The sequence below is a fragment of the Dermochelys coriacea genome, chromosome 1 (assembly GCF_009764565.3).
Source record: "Dermochelys coriacea isolate rDerCor1 chromosome 1, rDerCor1.pri.v4, whole genome shotgun sequence".
NCBI lineage: Eukaryota > Metazoa > Chordata > Testudines > Dermochelyidae > Dermochelys > Dermochelys coriacea.
Window position 1 is genome coordinate 158301050 of NC_050068.2, and position 22325 is coordinate 158323374.

Sequence of the window (22325 nt, forward strand, 5' to 3'; positions counted from 1 at the left end):
ACTTCCATTTTCCCTTCCTTAATTTCATCCCATTATTTCTAGTTACCCCCTCAGCATCACCCTACAAAATTCTTTCCCTCCATGGCATTCATGCCTTTCAAATACCTGCAGCCTACTTGAAATTCACCGCAAACACCCCCATGGCCACCACATAGCCAATCCATCCCTTCTTAGCTCCTATACCCTTTTCTCTTCACTCAGACCATGTCTACACTACAGGCGCTATAGCAGCACTGTAGCTATGTCACTGCAGAACTATAATATAGACACTCCCCACATTGATGGAAGGGGTTTTCCCATTGACATAGGAGATCCAACTCCCCAAAAAGCAGTAGCTTGGTTGATGGAAGAATTCTTCCATTGAGCTATCTGCGTCTACACCGGGGTTAGGTCGGTTTAACTACAATGTTCAAGGGTGTGAAATGTTCACAACCCTGAACAACATAGCTAGGTCAATCTGAATTTTAAGTGTAGACCAGGCCTCAAGTCTCTTCATCCCCTTGATCATTCATGTTGCTCTTCTTTGAGCTTCCTCCAGTTTCTCTACATGTTCCTGAAGACGAGATGCTCAGAAATAAATACAAGATCTATCTATATATCTAGGATTTTATTCTGCACAGATTTCCATGGTATCCGAGTGCCTTAATATCCCTAAAACAAGGAATCCTTGTGGCACCTTAGAGACTAACAAATTTATTTGGGCATAAGCTTTCATGGGCTAAAACCCACTTCACCAGATGCATCATGTGCCACAAGGGCTCCTCATTGTTTTTGCTGATACAGACTAACATGGCTACCATTTTAATATCCCTAGTGTGATTGCACCACTGCCACGTAAGAGGAACTACTACCCTTTACTGTAATGTCATGCTTCTTCCCAAGCACCCAAATTTTCTCTCATATCACATTGCAAAATCATGCCTAATTTGCCATCCACTCTCTCTTTCAATATTTAATGCTTTCCCTCACACAGAGTTTCTGGATTATTTTATTAGCTTTAATAACTTAATCCAAGTTGAATTTTGTTTCATCATTTCCTTGCTTATATTTCTAATATCTTCCTGTCCCTTTATATTTGTTTTGTAATCCTCACTAGGATTGCAATTCCTTCCTAGGAGTATCAATCAGGAATTTCATTAATTCTTTCCTTCAAAATAACGAATGTTAGGCTCAATTGCCTCCCCTTAGGACATCTTATGGAGATTTTTCACCAGTTTTCTTATTTAAAGGGCTGGGTTTACCTCTGCATCCCTTTCCCCTCTCCTCCCCTTCCCCCATACCTTCAGACACATTCCCCTGAGGAACCAGTCATAGGTGGAATAATAGGACCCATTACTCCCCCCCCCCTCCTGATTTTCATACTTGCTATCTGGTCACCCTACCAATTATACACCTTCCCCCAGTTACTTAGATGCAGATAAACATTTTTATTCCACCAGAAAATCAGCTACAGGAAGTCTCTACTGTATGGTCATTGTTTGACAGTGATAAAATACAATATGAACAGTATGGATTGCAAGAGAAATTATTACAAGCAGTAGAAAATTGCCAGGTCATACAACACAATAAGCATCTATTGAGCACTCAAAAGAATGAGAAAGCTTACAGCCCACTTTTCTGCTATTTTCACTTATTATGCAGCTTATCCAATGGAAACAAGCTTGAACTACTTCTAGGAAACTGCCATTCCCTTGCTTTTGATGCAAAAAAAAAAAAATCGCAATTTCGCTTATCTGGACAGGAGTTTGAATCCAGGTCAGGTTAAAACTGGGGGAAGTATCATCCTTTGGTTTATCTACAAGCTAGTCTGAATTCTTATCTGGCCCTGCAGACTGTATTGTTTGACTCTCTAAGTAAAACACCTTACTATTTATCATGATGGACTAAAAACCTAATTGCACTGGATGATATTAATGTTAATTAATTAATTTTAAGTATTAGAGCACGCTAATAAATGGAGAGGTTTTAAGGACATAGGCCAAATTCTTTTCTGATCAAACTCTATTGACTTCAGTGCGTTTATATCAGGGATGAATTTGGTCCAGAATAGTCCTTCAAGAGAAGACACACTTGACAAACTGTTAAGGATACGTCATGTGGGTCAAATTCATACTTGTACCACAATAACTCTAAGACAGAGGTTCCCTGACTTTTCTTATCGCGTACCTCCTTCCAGATCTACCAGCTCCCTGCATATCCCTACCCTTCTCCTCACTGATACTGTGTTCTTCTTAACACTACCTGTCTTCAGCCAGCTGTCCATATTTCACTGTTACGTACAGATATAGTGCAATGTATACAACTGGGAAAAAAAAAAGCTCAGTTAGACTGGAAAGTTGTTGGGAAACTGAACTTGTGCTGTACGACTATTGTAGGTGAGGGCTGTGTGTGTCTATGTTCTCATTGGTACATCTTGAAATAAATTAATTACCGTATTTTATATAACAAATTCCCACAGAGTTTTAAAGCTTCATCAGAGTAGCTATTATGAAAATGCAATAATAAAATAATCAATAAAATCCACCTTTACACAATTTCTCCCATGTACCTCCTGGAAACCCCCGCTAGGGGTCTGTGTACCAGTTTGGGAACCTCTGCTCTAGGATGATACAGCATAAAAGTCTGAGTTGAATCAGCCTCCCAAGTTAGTCTTGTTTGTTAAAGTAAATGCATTTCTATTGCCCTGCTTCAAATAAACGCAACCAAATAAAGTATTTTGACTATTGAAAAGTTGCCCATAAAAATCAGACAAACACTATAACAAGGTTGTGATCATGCCCTATCTTCCTGAATTCCAAGTACTGTAAAGAATAAACAAGATTAATGTAATGGTGCAAAATACCCAACTTCATGTTTCTTTTACTACACAGTACTGTCCTGCTACTGGTCACAATCACACTGTAGAAATATACAATAATATTGTATTCCAGGATTCAGTGATTTATGCCTGCTTCAGTTGAGTACTATCTTTCTCTGTGAGGTTTACATGACCATATCCTTACATGTCAAATCAAAATGGCAAACATTCTCTCCAAGAAGGTGAAATACTATTGCTTACTCTGACTGCTGATTCCTAATACAATAACTCACACACATGGTAATAGCACACAGTCTTGGACATTAGAACTTGTTATACTATAGTAGAAATGGCAAAAATTCTATTTTCCAGTTTGCAGTTGTTCATAACTATCTGAGACTTTCACATTTTGGTCTGAAATTTTCCATACTTGAGATCCAATCCAATGCCCACTTAATTCAATGGGAGACTTTCCATTGCCTTTATTTGCTATTGCCCTGGACCCTGGGTCTGTGCTGGTGATTTATTTATTTTTAATGTAAGTTTGAGCAAACCCAAGTCAGCCATTAGGGAGTAAGAGAAGAGGGTTTAAAAAAAAATTCCATTGTTCACAATTCTTGCAACCTGTTTTCGAATAGCTCTCCTATCAAACCTGCTGGGAATTGAAGGTTGAAATCTGGCTGATATTCAGAATGATATTTGGAATCTTTGGTCCAGTATTTGCAAATTAATATCAACTTACTGCAAATTTGCGCATCCAAAGAATTATACAAGGTCCAGGACCAAAACCCATCTCTTTCCCATCCCCAAATGAATGAAACCTTCATGGAGAGCTGCACTCCCCAGCTCTTTTACTTACGACTTGAGGATCAAAAAGTTCTCCAACAGCAGCCTATGACATTCATTTGTCTGGGCATAAGAGGACTATAAACCCCCTGGAGCAAGTAGGGTAAGTTTCAACCTCAACTGATATAAGCAGACTTTTAGAGAAAGCTGGGCCCCAATTTTCATGAATATTCAATAAAAAAATGTTAGTTCAAGCATTTTGATCCAACTGCAATGGCAAACCCAATTTGCCAGTGCAAATTTTCTAATTAAGTATTTACCCTCTAACCCCTCTTTCTTTTGATTCTACATTCATTTGCTGATTAAGCACATTACATTCACAGTACTTTATTGTTTAATGTCTCAATCACTCGGAGAAGTGTTTGGCTCACTGCTTGTAAAATGAAGTAAAAATGCCTGAGTTGTATCTATGTCATCTCGTTCACTTAAACAATTCCAGAGGGGTGGCACAGGTTTAACTCAGAGCAGAATTTGGCCCAATATCCTTGGTTACAATAGTAAAATCTTTAGATAATTTTTTTTGTTTTCAAATTTTATGTTCATTTTAACTAACAATAAAATTTCTGATTTTGAAGCTCCGATCTCCTCTATCTAACCCTAAGATCTATGCCAGGAGTTCTCAGACTTTTGTACTGGTGACCCCTTTCACACAGCAAGCCTCTGAGTGCGACCTCCCCCCATACATTAAAAACACTTTTTAATATATTTAACACCATTATAAATGCGGAGGCAAAGCGGTGTTTGGGGTGGAGGGTGACAGCTCGCGGCCCGCCCATGCAATAACCTTGCGACCCCCTGAGGGATCCAACCCCCCAGTCTGAGAACCCCTGATCCATGCTTTGAAGGTCAGGAGAAGATTGAACACAGGCCTAATTTCCTAGGGTCCTGACCATTAACTGTTCCATCTTTTCCTTTACATTAGCAATGAACTCAGGAATAATTACAAGTGTTGTTTATAATTAAACATGTAAAGGAGCAAGAAGTAGAATTCTTACACAAAGGATGAAGGCTGTGGAAAGTAAATGAGAGACAGATGGTAAATTATCCTGAAACCCTAGGCCTCTGCCATTTATTTATTTATTTTGAATGATGAACAACAAACAAGAGGTTAAATTACATAATGGTTGGATTGAATTAACACATTGTTTTCCTTTAAGGATTTAGACTACTTTGCCATCACCATCCTCTCTCGTGATTATATAATTATAAATTGTCAGGTCCTTCTCCTGGTAACATTGATTTTTGCTGAAAGCCTAAAACAACTCCAAGTGAAAATGAAAGACTGGGAGCAAAAAAGTAACTTCTTCTAGCAAGCTTAACCAAGATGCTTTCCACAATGGGACTCAACAGAACACAAGAAAATTTGAGACTTTTAAACACTACAGGTCTACAACAACAACATTTGCAAGTAAGTATTATGATTTTATCCACACACTGCTAATATTTAGAAAGCATTAATTTGCTAGTATTTGCTAATACTTCTTTGATACTTTATCATGTGAGAAAACTTCCTTCTCGAAAGAAAAACAATAAAAAATTCACAAGTTTGAGCCCAGATTCAATCAAAACATATGTCTGAGCTAGAACAGCTAATTCACTAGGGAACCAGTTTCCTATGAATACATTATCAATGGGACACCACGGTAGGCCTCCTGATAGTTAATAAGTTCCAAGGGAAAATAAATGAATAATAAATCTCCACAGCATTCCCTTCTACTACTGAAATAAGAGTCTCTGTCAAAGGTCTCCTCTCTTCTTATGTCTGAGCTGCTGCTGGTACCTCTCTCTGTGTGGTGTTGCAACTGTCTTCTTGCTTGGGATGGGGAAGGGTGAATAGTAGAGCTGGTTGAAAAAAACATTTCATGAAAGATTTTGAAAATTTCATAAATCATTTTTGTTCTGCAGGTTGTAAAAAGGAATGACTTTTCATTTATTTGATGCTTGGTGAAAAGATGTTGATATATTCTTGTGGGCAGGGGGTTCCCTTTTCCTCACCATTTTCCCCCCCTCCTCCTTTTTCTAGTTTGCAACTGAAGGGAGAGAAAGGAAGGGAAGAAAAGCCAAAAAAACAAAATTCTCATTTCACTGAAAAACAATTTAAAAAAAAAATCAATTATTTTTTATAAATGTTGGGGGGGTGTTTGTTTTTAAGTCATTTTTTATGAAAAATTTAAACCTGTTTGAGTGAGCTGATTGTTTTCTTTGAAACTGTTTAATGATTATACATACACATACACACACACACACACACACACACACACACCATGGAGCTGGAGTGTGCCTTTCACCCCGAGTAAGGGCTGATACATAGATACTCCACGGTGTTCATCCTGTTTGAGGGGTGTAGACATCCTTGCAGCGTCTGCTTACTCCTATGTATTCTTACAAGGTCTAGATAGCCCACACATTAGTAAAAAAAACCCTGGCACTCCCCTTATGCCCATGCATAAACACACAGTCCAATTCACAATCTAGCCCTTATTGTTAGTTTTATTGTAATTGTCACAGTTCTTTTGTTAGATGAAAAGACTAAGTTCATATCAGACACTCTGCATTTAAATCTTTGTTTATACATAAATGCACGTGTTGCAGCTCACATGTGAGGTAGTATAAAAAAAGCAAATTCTGCCAATTTTTATACCCCAGTGAGATTACATTGATGTAATTGCAGGCAAAATAATCCCATATTCCTGTGCTAGAGCACAGAACAATTGATTGTTCCCAACATCCACAGTCCTGGGCAGGTTTCTGCCATGTGGTATGCTGGCTTGAGCCCTGAAGTTATTTCCATCCAAATACTGTGAGAGATTATCTGTCACTTTATTTCTCCATATGCAGCAAGAATGTACTAGCTACAGAAACCTCATATGAAGCACTATGTTGTTGGAGGTTTTTTGGCTAATAAATTCAAATTTTGCTTCAAGGACATTAGCCTCTGGGTTTAACCACTAGCTTTTTATTTATAGTGCTCTCCTTTTTAACTTAAATACATACACTCCCTTAGGCTAAAATAGTGTGTCAATTTTGCTAGGATTCTCCCTTAAAGTTCTGGTTTGGATGATGCTGAAAATGAACATTTTCTAAGTAAGATCAAACATTGTTTGTTTGTTTGTTTTAAAATGGAGGGGGGAATGTGTGCTGCAGTTTTATAGGCACAGTTCCTAATTATAACTCATAAGGCCAGAATCTGATGTATGCAAGTAATGTCTTGTTCCATAAGTAGTCTTACTGAAATCAGTCAGCTAACCTGCTGAGTAAAATACTCGTCCACATGAGGAAGTGTGGCAGAATTCATTCCTTAGCGAATATGGGCTGAACCCTGCATCCTTCCCTGAAAATGAACATTTTGCCTCAGTAAAAACTGGGTAGATCCTACGTTCTCTAGAAGGTATGTTTCAAAACAGCATGTAAATGCAATGGCAGAATACACACACCATAAAAAGCATTTTTTACTTCTTGGGCCAAATTCTACCCTCGTCTGCTTGCACAAAGCTCCCATCGCATCAGAGAGGATAATACCAATCTACAGTAGTGATGGCAGAGTCTTAAACCCCAGATTGGCACATTTCATATGCTTTCGAAAGGTACCTTCTCTACACTCTGGGCCAAATTCTGCCTTGGAACGCATGACTATGAAAATATTGGTGTGCTGATTCATGGTTTGAGATCATCTCTGCTATGGCACAGCTAATACTATTGTCTTTGAAATGAAACTGCATGAAGAGAGGAACTCCCCCGGTGCAGGGGGCGGAAAGAGGCTGGAGAGCAAAACACTTGGGCAATCCTCATTTATCTAATGAGGATCTAGCACTGGAGCACAGGTTTTAGTTCAGGTTAACAGCCGGCGTATGTACTTAGGGTCCCTGGAGGGCTTGTACTCAGATTATTGGCCCATACGAATGCCAGTGCCACCATGTCCATACTGCCAATGCCATCCATTCTAGCTAGATTAAAGCCAACACAAATATGCCTACCTGTACCACAATCACCCCTTCAGTTCCAGTGTAGACATACCCATAAATAGAGACAGCAGAGATTCTGACCCACATAATGAAAGACTACTTTAAGTATTTCAAAAATTCTGTCAAGGAACTAGTTTTTCTTGTTATTCATCTGGGACAGATCATGCCTGGCCATGGATTTTACAAAAACTATAAAATTTGTTATTTTAAAATACTGACTAGACGTCACTTTAAATGTGAACTAAACAGTCTTAGTTTTAATATGCATTATTTTAAAAGAAAAGAAAAGGCTTGAAAAATACAGACCAAATCCTACTAACTTTCCTCACACCAATAGACTCAATGACTAAACTCCATTAGGCCAGCTTCTGCCAATCTTACTCCACAAGTAACCCCACTGAAACTGAGTAATCCTATTAATTTCAATGGGACTACTTGTGGAATAAGATAATACTCAACATGAGTAACAGTGGCAGAATCTGACCCACTAAATTGAGTGGGATCTGTCCCAGAATCTGCTATTGTATAAAATGCATGCAAGAGGATGGATAGGGAATTGTTATTTTTTGAGGGCCACCTCATGAAATGCCATAATTTATTACAGTAGTTGTGATTTCTCCCGTACTTTTTACCATCTTTATACAGTTTGAATGCTAACAAGCATGTGTACCTCCTACTGGGTTACAATAAAACTAAATTCAGGAATCATCAAGTTAAAGAAAAATATACAATTTTGGTATTGTCAGGCACAGGTAAAATTAAGCTGATAAAAAAAAAAAAAAGGAAAAGGACCCTTAAAATACCTAGCTCTGGAGCTTGTTCTCTAGTACTGCAGTTAATTTCTACCAGTGAGACTTGCTCTAACATATGGATACTAAATTACTTACATTTTGCTATCTGAGATGTGAATATATGAGCTCAGAACAAGCAGATTCTAAAGTGGATGAAAACAATACAATCTAGAGAAAAGGAAAAACCTATCCCCAGCAAGGGTTTTGGTCCTTACCGTTCTACATCTTTTCCTCTTATCTTAGCAACAGTACATATAGCAGCCAATCAGACTACACTTCCTCTAGCTCTAACAGCAGACTCTGAGGTTACTATAGTGCACTGACCGACAGTAACTGTGAGAGGAAAAAGACAGTTCATGCGGCACCTCTACCGCAGTGCACCTGCTATGATGAGGACAGGCTTCTTCTAACTCCTCTAGCAAGGATTAGCCAATAATTAGGGCAAGTCCTATTTTTGATCATTTGGATCTTACAATGTCACCAAGAGTGAAATCTTTCCAGGACATTACACAAAACACACAGAGAAATGTACATTTTGTTCAATTCAATATGTCTGAATGAATTTGTAACAGCACACCAAGAAAGAATTAGAGAAACCTAGTCCTTTGAAATCTATTTTGGCATTTTGACAGTGGCTTAAGTAACCTGTGTTTTCCATCTTCTTATTTAAAGAACAACATTTACACGATATATGCATCATTTAGCTGAAATGTAGGTATCTAAAAATCTTGAATGACATTATCTCAGACTGTGATAATATTTATTAAAAATTAAAATAGCTTAACAGCTTAACAAAAATTCTACCTTTCCCCAGACACCATAGGCCAAATTTGATTAAATTGGCCATTTGTCTAAAAGCTTCTCCCATGCAGGGAGAGGATCTTGTTTTGCTTGATAACTTTAAAGGTCAAACACGTTACAGTCTTGTAAAAGAAGACAGTTTCTTTTGGACCAATTTTTTTCACAGGGATTGCTGAAAAATGAAAAAAAAAAGCCAGAAATTAATGATCACGTATTTTACAGAGCATGGGTGTCTGTGGCTTTATTTTAGGGGGGAGGGATAACTCAGTGGTTTGAGCATTAGCCTGCTAAACCCAGGGTTGCGAGTTCAATCCTTGAGAGGGCCATTTAGGGATCTGGGGCAAAAGTTGGGGATTGGTCCCGCTTTGAGCAGGGAGTTGGACTAGATGACCTCCTGAGGTCCCTTCCAACCCTGATATTCTATGATTCTTCCCTCCTCCACATATTTTTCGGGGAGGCATAACTCAGTGGTTTGAGCATTAGCCTGCTTAACCCAGGGTTGTGAGTTCAATCCTTGAGGGGGCCATTTCAGGCTCTGGGGCAAACATTGGGGATTGGTCCTGCTTTGAGTAGGGGGTTGGACTAGATGACCTCCTGAGGTCCCTTCCAACCCTAACCTTCTATGATTCTATATTGCTATTAACCAAGTCAATACAAATAGAGTTTTTAGAAAGATTACATTTTGATTAGTAACCTATTAAGAAATGGGTTCTAGCCAAAGAGCAAATTTTACCAGCCCCTGCATTCTAACTTGGTGCAAATGAGTCATTACAACACTGAAAACAGTGAAGGAGAAAATAAATTTCCAACTAAAATGTTGCCTAATTAATTGTGAATATGGACAAGTATTAGAAAAAGTAAAACTTGAGTTATTTGGGATTTCTGAGAAGCAAATGATCACTATCTCCTTTGAGGATATCCTGGATTTATGTTGGAATGATATTTCCATTGGATCTTAAATTATAGATAAGTGTCCATTTTAGTGCATATACAAAACCAAATAAAATAAAGATGCATGCGTCTGTGAAGGGTGAGAGGGCAAAATAGCATTTTCATCCCTGTGACGTGGTGTGCATACCTCACGCTAGCCAAGAAAGTATGGGCTTAAACCTATGGGCGGCGGAAGTCCCGCCTATAACACTGTGCAGGGCATGCTCCAACTGCTGCCTCAGTATAAAAGGGAGCAGCCCAGCTCATTCTAGGTTGACCACCGAGGAAGGATACTTGGTAGAGGCTCCTGCCTAGGAGCTGTTTCAGCAGATGACAGCAGGAACCAGAGATCCCAAGGACCAGAACAGAGACCTGGTGCCTGTGGCTGGCCAACTTTGAGTCAGAATCCCAGGGAGCTACCTACACCAAGGGGCTCGGAGACCCTGACAACGTATGGACCCTGGCTTCAGGAGACCCGGTAGTAAGTAGCCCAGGGAGGCAGTGTGAGTGGTCCCTCCCACCTGAGGAAGATCAGAGTGTTGCAGTAGGATCCCTGCTGATTGGGTGGTGACCACACTTGCCACTGACAGGGCCCTGGGCCAGGACCCAGTGGAGCAGGGAGTGCCTGGATTCCCCCTTCCCTGGCCATCACCCCGTTGGATGGCAGCCCTTTACTCTATTAGGCCATACAGCCCTGATCCCCAGGACAGCCATATTGACTCAGGCCATTAGGCCGTATAGCCCAGAACCCCAAGGGAAGCCATATTGACTCTGGCTATTAAGCAACACAGCCCTGACCACTAGGGCAGCAATATTGACTCTGGCCACTGGGTTGTGCTGTTCTCAGCCTACAGATAGGTGGGTAGACTGTATCTGCGGTAGTTTCACAACCCCGATCTGTCCTAAAAGCAGACAGGGTGTGCATACCCCACAACAATCCCCTTTACTGCATGGGGCTAGTCATAATCTGATCCTAGATACATGTATTTTATTAAAGTAAACTAATCTTTTTATGGTGCTTTTAATGAGAGGAGCATGACAGCAGAAGAGTTACATCTGTTTGAAACCTTGATTTATGGAAGTATAAAAATTTAATTTCAAATAGAACTAGACTGAAACTTAGTCTAAGGTCTATTTGCCCCAATATCAGTCTTCATTCTTTCATTGGTTAACCTGGGTTTTTCTTTTTCTTTTTTAAATCTAGATTGAGGTATCAGAGCTCAGGGTGGAAATTTATTTCATACCTTATTTTTGTTCAAACTCTAGTCAAAATAAGGAGTTGCATGTTAAAAAAAAATCAAAATTTTGCCTGCAGATAGTCCTCAAACTTTGTGGATTAGGCTTTTGTTATATTGAGAAAATATATTTGACATGGCAGAGGAATTTTTCCTTAAAAGGTGAGTTGGCTCATTGTTCTAAAAGTGAGGGACAACCAGCATGGGCCTGAAAAAAAATCATACTGCGTGCATGTACTGTCACGTTTCCCTCCTCCAGTTCTGCCAACTCACCTCCATTCCAAAATATGTCAACACCTCTACACCAGTCCCAGACCTCAGCTAAGCAGACCAAGTCCCACTTAACAGCATAATAGTTTTGTGATGTGCCCAAGCAGCGGCCAGATTCAAACCATGAACTCATTTTCACAGGTGGAGAACAGTAATCAGGATTTTATCCTTGCAGCCTCCAGAGTTGAACTAACTCATTCCACAATCGATATCCTTCGAAACTGAACAGCTATTTCACTGTGAAAAATCAGACTTTTCTCTATAAACCTTACGGGCAAAACTTTCAAGAGTGCCAAAGTGATTTAGGGGCTGACTAAACCACACTGAAAGTCAGTGGGACTTAGGCTCCCAAGTCATTAAGATGCTTTTGAAAATCTTACCCTATGCCCTTTTCCAAACGCCTGTGCTAATGAAAATACCCACTGAAATGGACAGGTCAGAGGTACCATTTGCCTGATTAAGTATTTGTGTGCCAAATTCATTCCCAGCATAATTCCACTGACTTCAAGGGACTTATGTCAGGGATGAATCTTGCCCAAGATCACCCCCAAACTATCTCATGATGGATTTCTTGATGGTGCATTCCACTCATTTTAATGAGTCTCTTGCGACAAGCAGCATTTGTCATGTAATTCTTTGTAAATGAAAGTGAGTCCTTCCACAGACATTTAGCCGAACAAAAAAGGGAAAATGAAATTAATAGATATATTAAAGAGATGTTAAAGCTGGGACACAGATCAATATAAGAAACATCCTGACTTAAAGGCAGCCATGGTGTATTTAACTTACCTGTTATTGGCAAGTAATGCAGAGCTGTAGTTCTCACTGGGTCTTATAAAAAGTAGATGATGTTACATGCCATATGGGTTTCTCTGACTGAACAATGTGGCTGAACATAAAACACAATGGCAGCATCACCACAAAATGCCTCTGCTTTTGTTAGTTTGGATCTTAACCTTACCTTTACCTTATGGTTTTGGTTGGTTGTTTTTTTAAGACTTTAAACTCCCATACAATCCATTTGCATGGATTTTTCTTGTCAAGAAAGCTATATTCTCTCATATATTTGAGCATTCACTGAATGTTAACTGTTTCTCTCATTAAAACCAGGCAGAAAGATAAATCTAGGTAAACACCAAATTTTCTGAGCTAGATAGTAAATGAACATCAATTTGAAAAAAATCTCATTGACATCTAAAAATCTTTTACCTATTGTTGCTATAAGTAACACCTAAGAGTGACGAGAATTCAAAGAGATTATTTTCTATTCTTTTTAGTTTGTGTATTTGACAGCAGTTTGTTTCAGTTTGTTTTTTTAATTAGTCATTTGCACTTCCTGGGCCTGATTTTTTTGCCACAGGTGAGTTACTTTGCACTATTCTCGTGTAAAAGCAGACTTAAACCCAACATATCTTGCCAGAAAAAGCTCTCCCCAGCATGAGGAATCCCAACCAGCATAGCCAGCTATGTGTGGAGTTCATTGTTGCCTTTTTGCCGAGCAGTAGATTATGGGGCTTTGCAGTGCATTAGTTTCTCAATGGAGGAGAAACTGGTAACACAGACTCAGGGTATTGTCTCACATAATTTATTTTTAAAATGTACGTAAACTGTTTTATTGCAGAGTTAATTCTATTTTGCAGAAACCCCAGACCTTATACGAAAAAGCAGCTTTTTGGTCAGCATCTTCATTTGAGACCAGTTAGGCTGTTCAGGTTTTGATCTTCTATTCCCTACTGTTTTTAGCTTGTCCAATGTAATAACTGTTTTAGCTAAGCCAATGCTCTGAGCCTGCCCCTGGTGGAGAGGGGTGGGAATGGGAGGAAGGGGTGTGGCTTGAAGGCCTCTGTGCTCTGGTGATTCCAAGCAAGTCTAATGGACCTTGAGACCCATTGGCATCTGGCAAAATTTAGAGCAGTTCTGAGGCTGCTCTAAGATACGTCAGGGAAAAAGCAAGTGCAAGCCCAACATCAGGACTGGGGACTAACAAATGGCCCCTTGAAGCTGTCCTGTACAGAGGTGCACAGAGAAACTAACCCTCTCTTTCACACACCAGCATGAGGACATCACTGTCATGCGCTGTTCTTCCCTAGTGCCAGCAACAGATGCATACTAGTAACAGCAGCTGCAGAACTGAAACTGAATTGCCAAGAAGCAAGCAAGTACTCAATAAGGGAAGAAGCAGAGACAAAAGCCTGAGCATGTTTGGTAACAATGCTGTTGGTTTACCCAGAAGGTGCTCTTAAATCTCAGAAGGTGAACAGAAAATATTTAAAAATGAGGCATTTTTAAAAGTAAACATCAGGGTTCAATTAGAAAATTTTTTTTTAAATTGAAAAGAATTCAAGTAGACAGCATCCTTTTAATCTCCATGAAATGCCTTGCCCTGAAATAGTCATTGCTATTAAAAGCTAACTTCAAGGGGAGGTTGGAACATTTTCAACCACAATAGAACCTCTGAGTTACAAACACCAGAGTTACGAATTGACCAGTCAATCACACCCCTCATTTGAAACCGGAAGTACCCAATCAGGCAGCAACAGAGACAAAAATGTACAGTGTTAAATGTAAGCTACTAAAAAAAATAAAGGGAAAGCAGCATTTTTCTTCTGCATAGTAAAGTTTCAGAGCTGTATTAAGTCAATGTTCAGTTGTAAACTTCTGAAAGAACCACCATAACATTTTGTTCAGAGTTAGGAACATTTCAGAGTTACGAACAACCTCCATTCCCAAGGTGTTTGTAACTCTGAGGTTCTATGGTAATTTAAATTTAATTGAAATATGCCATTTTGTCAAATCCAAAACGTTTCACAGGAAAGTATTGGTTTTATCGAAATTTTTATCCAGGAGGGTTTTTTGGGCGCTCTGATCATTTCTGACCAGAGAGAGAAAGAGAAACTGAATCAAAAAGCTCAGGTTTTGGATCTGAAAAGGGACATTTCAACTCAATTCCATTTTGTGAAAACCCTTGAATGGTCTTGTTTTCATTCCAGTGAGGAACAAAACAAAATTTGAAACCTCAAAACTTGCTGGAATTGTTGTCTCCCATGCAGCTCTAAATACATTAAATAGCTTTCAAAAATTCCTCCCCACAGAAGGCAAGAAGGTTGTAGCTGCGGTGGATATAAATACGTTCTGGGTTACTTCAGAGACATATTTAACAACTACTTAGGTGGGAGATTGTAGTAGTAGTTCCTCATTTCAATGAGATATACCATCTGGTCAATAGGCTTACAAACATGGGCCCAGATTTAGCAAAAGTAGCCATGTGGGCAGGCCCTTATATCCATTTGGTTTCCCAAGGACTTCAGCAGCATTCACTATTTGACTTCAACAGCACTCCATGTTGGCAGATTCCTTTCTAGGATCAGGGCCCACTAGGTGCACATGGGGTAGGACCAACACTGTGTTCACAATTTACCTCGCAGTACTTCAGCCAAAAGCCTGAGGTGCTGAGAACACCATTTAAGTCAACAGAAGGTGCTCAGCATCTCTCAAGATCTGGCCCTATCAAGAACTACCAAACACATGGGTTCTCTCTCTTTATACATTGTTAGGATGTAAAAAGAATTGATAAAACAGACAAGAGACATGGATGAGCTGACATTTCTACATATTACGGGCTAGATTTTCAAACAACACATTTTGAGACACATTCTGCCCTCAACTTCGTGTGCCTACTATACCGCTGAAACACTCACTCCTCAGAAAGAGTTCAAAACCTAACCATTTGCCAGTAAACATGCCTTCTCTTTTGTCCTATACATAGGATAGGAACATATGAAATTGTAGACTAGGCAAATTTGGCAACCCTGTAATACTGTATTTACTTGGACCACGAGATCTAAATTGAATTTGGAACTCTGTCCAAGAATAAATTCTTTGTTATCTGAACAATAAATGCCAGGGAATCATACAGGGTTAATAGTTTAGCTAGAATGAATTTTAATCATAGTCTTTATTTCTACTGTTTCAGCCAAACTCCCTTGGCAACTAGAACTGGCTTGTTAGGCTCAGATTGTGCCATTTAGGCACTGGCTGGAGCGGAGAGCGGTTCTGAACTGTACCACCCCATGAGAAACTCTGGGAGGGACTGTGCTTCCAGAAGGTACAACCCCACCCCCAGCTCTTCAGTACACAAGGGAGGCATCTATGCTGCAGTCAGGGCCAGATTTACACCTGATGCGCGCCCTCTGCCTACAGCTGACCTTAGTGTTTTCTGTTTAAAAAAGTGTTGTTTTTTTTTAAAACCACTTATCTTTGAGGAATCATAGAACGCCGGCACCCCTAGGCATGTGCCTAACTAAAAATCCAGTCCTGGCTGCAGTGCCTCATTGAATGGTATAGCTCACGCTTCCCAGGGCATCTGCCTAGCACCTGAAGGTGGGGAAGGTCTTCTCAGCACACTCTGAGGTGAGCTTCACCCCCAAAGTTACCAGCACTGCCTCGAAAGCAGGGATTGCTATCATGCTTGTCCCTTAAGCAGGCTAAAGAAGGATGGTGATGAGGAATGCTCCTTGTGTGCATCCTACCTCCTGCTGTCCCATAGCAAAGCCAGACAAAATAGCCACTTTAGACTTTGTTAAACACATCACTTTATATTTAAGATAGTGAGCTATTTATTTGCATACTTCTATAGATTTATTTTGAACCAGAAAAAACATCAAGAGTCATTGCAATAAGTGGCTGTGAGAATGCCCCAGAAAAACAAACAGAACGTCTTTTGATGAACCACACTCTGACTTTGCTTCCCTATAAACCACACACTACCTCCATTTACCACCACAGGCCACGTGAGAATGTAAAGACCATTTCTCTTGATATTTCTGCTAAAAACATTAGTTTTCCTCACCCTTCTTCCTCCACCATGGTCCTTCCTGGATAGAATATGACAGTTCCTTAAACTCAATGTTCACAGCTGGTCTCCGGGGTAGGTAGGAGAAACGATGGGCTTCTGTTAGAGTGTTGTCCACCTTTTTTAAATGTCCATTCAACAACCGAGCATCTTGGTTATCTGTGCCACTTGAGACCACCTCATCCACTGAAACACACACTGACTTTGGCTCAGCCATAGCAGAAGAACTGTTGACATTCTAGAAAACAGGAATAGGAAACAAAAATTTTCAGAAACTCTTCACTGGCAACAAATTTCATCAAGCTTCTTCATCTGTTCCAATAATCCAAAAAAAAGGTGAAAGGGAACAATTCAGTGGTTTGAGTCCTATGGCCTGTATCTAGGCAGGTGCATAAAGGAGTAGGAGGCAACAGTGTAAAGGGGCTGTTTTCCAAAATCTAGCAAGCATGTATGCTGCCATCCAAAGCACAGACTAGCACCAGTCACTTTTTTCTTCTTGAAGACTGCACATTGAATGTAGTAAACACATGATCCATAATTCTGGAGGTAAAAGTCAGCCCAGTTTACCAAATTTCTTCGGGAGGGGGCGGGGGCAGGAAAAGGTGTTTTATGCATGCTCATAAGTAACTAAACTAGTCAGAAATCCAGCAATGCCTACAAAATTTCTTCAACCGTTTGACAATAATGACGTAATATGAACAGGATAATGTGAAAGAGAATCTAACAGAACCATAGGCACCGAAAAAATAGTGGCTGGCAGCCCAGCAAATCAGCACCTCCCTTTCCCCACCCAGCACCTTCCGCTCACCAGCGGCGCCATTGATCAACACCTACCCCTACCCGCCAGTGCCTCCCGCGATCAGCTGTTTGGCCACAGCAGAAATCACTGGGGGATGGGGGAGAAGTAGTGGGGGCAGGAAGAGGTGGGAGGAGGGGGTGGAACAGGCAGGGCAGGGGTGGGAGCTGGGGGAAAGGGATGGAGTGGAGGCAGAGCAAAGGCAGGAAGAGGCGGGGCAAGAGTCGAGCACCCCCTGGGGAACAAAGGAAGTCAGTGTCTATGAACAGAACTAAATTTGTTAACCTCAGTGACCCATGACGAAAGGTTTAAAAAACTGGGCAAAAAACTTGAGAAAAGAAGACTGAAGGGGAACCTAATAAGTCTTCAAATATGTTAAGGGATGTTTTAAAGAGGATGGTGATCAATTGTTCTCCATATCCATTGAAGCCAGGACAAGAAGTAATGGCAGTAATCTGCAGCAAGGGAGAAACTTTCTAAAGACAAGGGTAGTCAAGTTTTGGAACAGGTTTCCAAGGGAGGTTGTAAAAACTTCCTGTGAGGAGATTTCCACAAACAGGTTGGACAGAGATGGTCTAGGAGATTTACTTGGTCCTGCCTCCGAGCAGGGGGGCTGGATTTGATGACTTCTCAAGGTCACTTCCAGCCCTAGATTTCTATAATTCTATCTTGCAGGGACTACTTGCTGTGAGCAAGGGTCACTCTGAGTAAGGATTTGCAGAATTGTAACCTACAGTAAAGTAAGTGACAGAACCATTTGCCCTGTCCAAGAGACAGTGATCCTGATCTTGTTAATGTCAATGGGCATAGATTCAAGTCCTACATTTATATTTATTTTCTTTAACAAAAGGACGGTTACTAAACAATACAAATATATTTGCATATCAGTTGATAAAAGCAAATAAGCTATTTTTATAACGATACTTATTTACAACTGTGTGTTTCAAACCAGTGGTTTTCAAACTGTGTCGCAAAACCAGTACTGGGTCACAGGATGTAAGGCACTGGGGTCGTGGCAGCTTTGGTCTGCACTGCCGACCGGGCCATTAAAAGTCCGGTCAGTGGTGCTGCCCGGCTAAGGCAGGCTAGTCCCTACTTATTCCGACACAGCACTGTGCCCCAGAAGCAGCCAGCAGCAGGTTCGGCTGCTAAGCGGGGGGGCCCCAGGGCTCCATGCACTGCCCCCACCCCAAGCACCGGCTCCACACTGGGACGGGGGAGGAGGGGCAGTACTTGCAGGCGAGAGCCACGTGGAACTTATTGCACACTTCCACCTAGGAGCCGGACCTGCTGCTGGCCGCTTCCAGGGCTCAGCACAGTCCGTGGCGCCAGGACAGGCAGGAAGCCTGCCTTTGCACCCTGGCTGCATCGCTGACGGGAGCCGCCAGAAGTAAGCCCGTGCCCCAATCCGCTGCCCCGAGCCCCCCTCCTGAACCCCAAACCTCTCAGCCCTGGCCCAACCACAGAGCCTGCACCCCCAGCCCAGAGCCCTGATTCCATCCCACACTCCAACCCCCTTCCCCAGCCCTGAGCCCCCCCAACCCAGAGCCCCCTCCTGCATCCCAAACCCCCCATCCCCAGCCCCGCCCCAGAGCCTGCACCCCCCTCACACACACACACTCCAACCCTCTGCCCCAGCCCTGAGCCCCTCCACACCCTGAGCCCCTCATCCCCAGCTCCGTTGGGTCACGGGCATCAACAATGGTCTTCAACTAGGTCGCCAGAAAAAAAAAGTTTGAAAACCACTGATTTAAACTGATATATGTTTCAATTAATGTGTTTTTGTGCAACAGACAAAGACACTGCCTGCCCCTTCAACCGGTTTCCTATGGTTTTATTTTCCAATTTCTCTGTTGAAGTTTTTAATTGCTTCCGTTTCACAGCAGGCAAAACAATGAGCACATTCCCATTCCATGCAGTAAAACTGACCTACATGTCTTGTACGGTGAAATGACGATCTTCTACCAACCAACTTCTCTCCAAATATCTCCCTTTTGTTAAAAATTCAACCAGACCTACACAAAACCCATTAGATAATGAGCTAGAGAACTTGTATGTTCCTCAGAAAATTTGTTTGGAAGTCATAGGATGCAGTTGTGCAGGAGAGAGCATGCTCAGAAAACTATCTAAGCCCCCCCTTTTTATGAGCTCAAGGCAAGAGGTAACTATCGGTCAAACCCTGCTGCGTGTCCCCCGACTTCAAATCCATGATGCTATAAATGAAAAATCACTGCATCCTGCCTACTTCTAGCCAGCCTATACTCTGTGAAATGCCACTAACTATGCCACAAGAATAGCCTCCAGAACTTGAGATAGATTCTTTACATGAATTATTTACACAATCTAAGACCAAGATTAACCAGCCACTCCAGTTGCTTAGAAAGCACCGGCAATTCAATTACCAAGCTACGGCATCCATTTATGTCTGCATAAAAATCAGGTGTCCTCCTCTAGATCCCCGCTCTCACAGCACCCAGACAAAACGGTTATAAAGCTACTAACCCATCGCAGCCAGCCTCACAGACAAGGAAGGCATCACAGCAACGCTTACTACACACTGGAAGCCATCGACTCGGGATTTTTGTGGCCTGGGACACTTTTGGAGACGTCCCATGACCATCCTCACCCCCTCCCCCCCGCCCGTCTTAACACCTGCTGGAAGACACCGCTGGAACTCACCGCCTGGGGATTATGCTGCCTCACCGCGCCGCTTGGGGGGGGAAGCGACCCAAGCCCAGGAGCAAGCGGGCGGCGTGTGTACCTGGGGGTGGGGTGGGGTGGGGAGGGGGGGAAGGTTTCCTCTCTGTCAGCGTGTGTGTTTTGAAAGACGGGCCGGCTGGAGGGACGAGCAGCGGGGCCCGGGTTGGGAAGCTCACCCCGCAGCGCCGCCCCTGCCGGTGGGAGACGGGCTCTGCGGGGCTCGGGCGAGGCAGGGGAGCTGTGCTCAGCCGGGCTCCCCGCCGCCGCCGCCTCCCCCAGCCCCTCGCGCACCAGCAGCGCCGCCCCGCACCGGGGGAGGCGGGCCCCCGGCTGCAGCAGGGGGCGGGGGCGGGGGGCGGCATCTCCTTACCAGAGCGGTGCCCGCCGAGAGCGCTGCCATCAGACCGGCCATGGGCCCGGGGTGGGGGGGGGGAGGCTCCAGCCGCAGCCGCGGGAGAAGGTAGCGCGGCTCGAACCGCGAGGCTCTGACGGCTAGCGCTGCCTCAGCCCCGCCCCCGGCCGCTAGTCCCGCCGGATTGGCTGAGCAGGGGAAGGGGGCGGGGCTGGCCTCTTGCCGGGAAACGTGCTCTTGTTTTCCTGCCTCTGGCCGGGCGGGGCGCTGCTCCACCCCGCCCCCGCGCGCGCGCCACTGCGCGCTTTACAAGCCCGCCCCCTCCGCTCCTGCCTGCCTGGTCCCTGGCTGCTTTCACTCGCGCCGTGCCAGCGTGCGGGGCGGGGAGTGGGGGACAGTGCCGTGTGAGGGGTGCCCCCCGGCAGCATTGCCGCCTCTAGGTGCCGCACTAGCGGGATGCACAGAGGAAGCTTTCCACTTCCCTCGGCTCCTTAAGCCTGGACTGGGTGGCCAGTGTCTGGGCAGCAAAGAAAACCAAAGTTCCTTGGCTCCTGGCTTCTCGTTGCTGCTATGGGCAAAATGTAGTAGTAACAAGACCGCTTAGCAAGTGGAGAGCTTTGTATTGTAACGGCACTGGAGAGCCATGGTGCCATATTACTGTGCCATACGTAGGTGTTGGAACTAGGGGCGCTGGGGTACTGCAGTACCCCCTGGCTTGAAGTGGTTTCCATCATACAGAGGGTTTACAGTTTGGTCCAGTGGTTCTCGGCACACCCACTGTACAGATTGTTCCAGCACCCTTGTGGCCATAGGGTATGGATGTACTATCGGTGATTACTGATGATAAATTATAAAACACTACAACTTCTTACTACATCAGCACAAGATGCAGAGGAGCCAAGAATTGAAAAATTGATTAATCCTGGTGTCACCCCTGTAAAGTAAGGAAGTAAATTTGGCTGAGGGGTGGGGCAGGAGACCACACAGTCTGAGGCAGGGTTGGAATCTGTGAGTAATTCTTGTGTGGGTGCTGATGCTGAACAGACTGTCATAGGTTTCAGAGTAGCAGCCCTGTTAGTCTGAATTCACAAAAAAGAAAAGGAGTACTTGTGGCACCTTAGAGACTAACAAATTTATTTGAGCATAAGCTTTCATGAGTTACAGCTCACTTCATCGGATGCATTCGGTGGAAAAAACAGTGGGGAGATTTATATACACACACAGAGAACATGAAACAATGGGTTTTATCATACACACTGTAAGGAGAGTGATCACTTAAGATGAGCTATTACCAGCAGGAAGGAGGGGGGGAAGGAGGAAAACCTTTTGTGGTGATAATCAAGGTGGGCCATTTCAAGCAGTTAACAAGAACGTCTGAGGAACAGTGGGGGGTGGGGTGGGGGCAGAAATAACATGGGGAAATAGTTTTACTTTATGTAATGACCCATCCACTCCCAGTCTCTATTCAAGCCTAAATTAATTGTATCCAGTTTGCAAATTAATTCCAATTCAGCAGTCTCTCATTGGAGTCTGTTTTTGAAGTTTTTTTTTGAAGGATAGCCACTCTCAGGTCTGTGATCGTGTGACCGGAGAGATTGAAGTGTTCTCCAACTGGTTTTTGAATGTTATAATTCTTGACGTCTGATTTGTGTCCATTTATTCTTTTACGTAGAGACTGTCCAGTTTGACCAATGTACATGGCAGAGGGGTATTGCTGGCACGTGATGGCATATATCACATTGGGGTAGATGCGCAAGTGAACAAGCCTCTGATAGTGTGGCTGATGTGATTAGGCCCTATGATGGTGTCCCCTGAATAGATATGTGGACAGAGTTGGCAACGGGCTTTGCTGCAAGGATAGGTTCCTGGGTTAGTGGTTCTGTTGTATGGTGTATGGTTGCTGGTGAGTATTTGCTTCAGGTTGGGGGGCTGTCTATAAGCAAGGACTGGCCTGTCTCCCAAGATCTGTGAGAGTGATGGGTCGTCCTTCAGG

The 22325-nt window shown here is 42.8% G+C and overlaps 1 protein-coding gene across 3 annotated transcripts in view; it reads right to left on the bottom strand.

Moving 5' to 3' along the window:
• The window catches only part of ABCG1 (ATP binding cassette subfamily G member 1), an 82689-nt gene extending 62055 nt beyond the window's left edge, over positions 1-20634 (bottom strand). Inside the window, exons 1-2 of one of the 3 annotated variants that reach the window (XM_038382379.2) lie at positions 20351-20634; positions 16482-16722 (exon numbers count right to left, since the gene is read on the bottom strand). In XM_038382379.2, the coding sequence (XP_038238307.1) occupies positions 16482-16722; positions 20351-20392 (283 nt within the window). In that variant the 5' untranslated portion in view covers positions 20393-20634. Of the gene's footprint in view, positions 1-16481; positions 16723-19782; positions 19807-19959; positions 20284-20350 lie in introns of those variants that run through there. The other 2 variants (XM_038382385.2, XM_043506976.1) reach the window with 2 other exon arrangements.
• Between the last annotated feature and the right edge of the window lie 1691 nt (positions 20635-22325).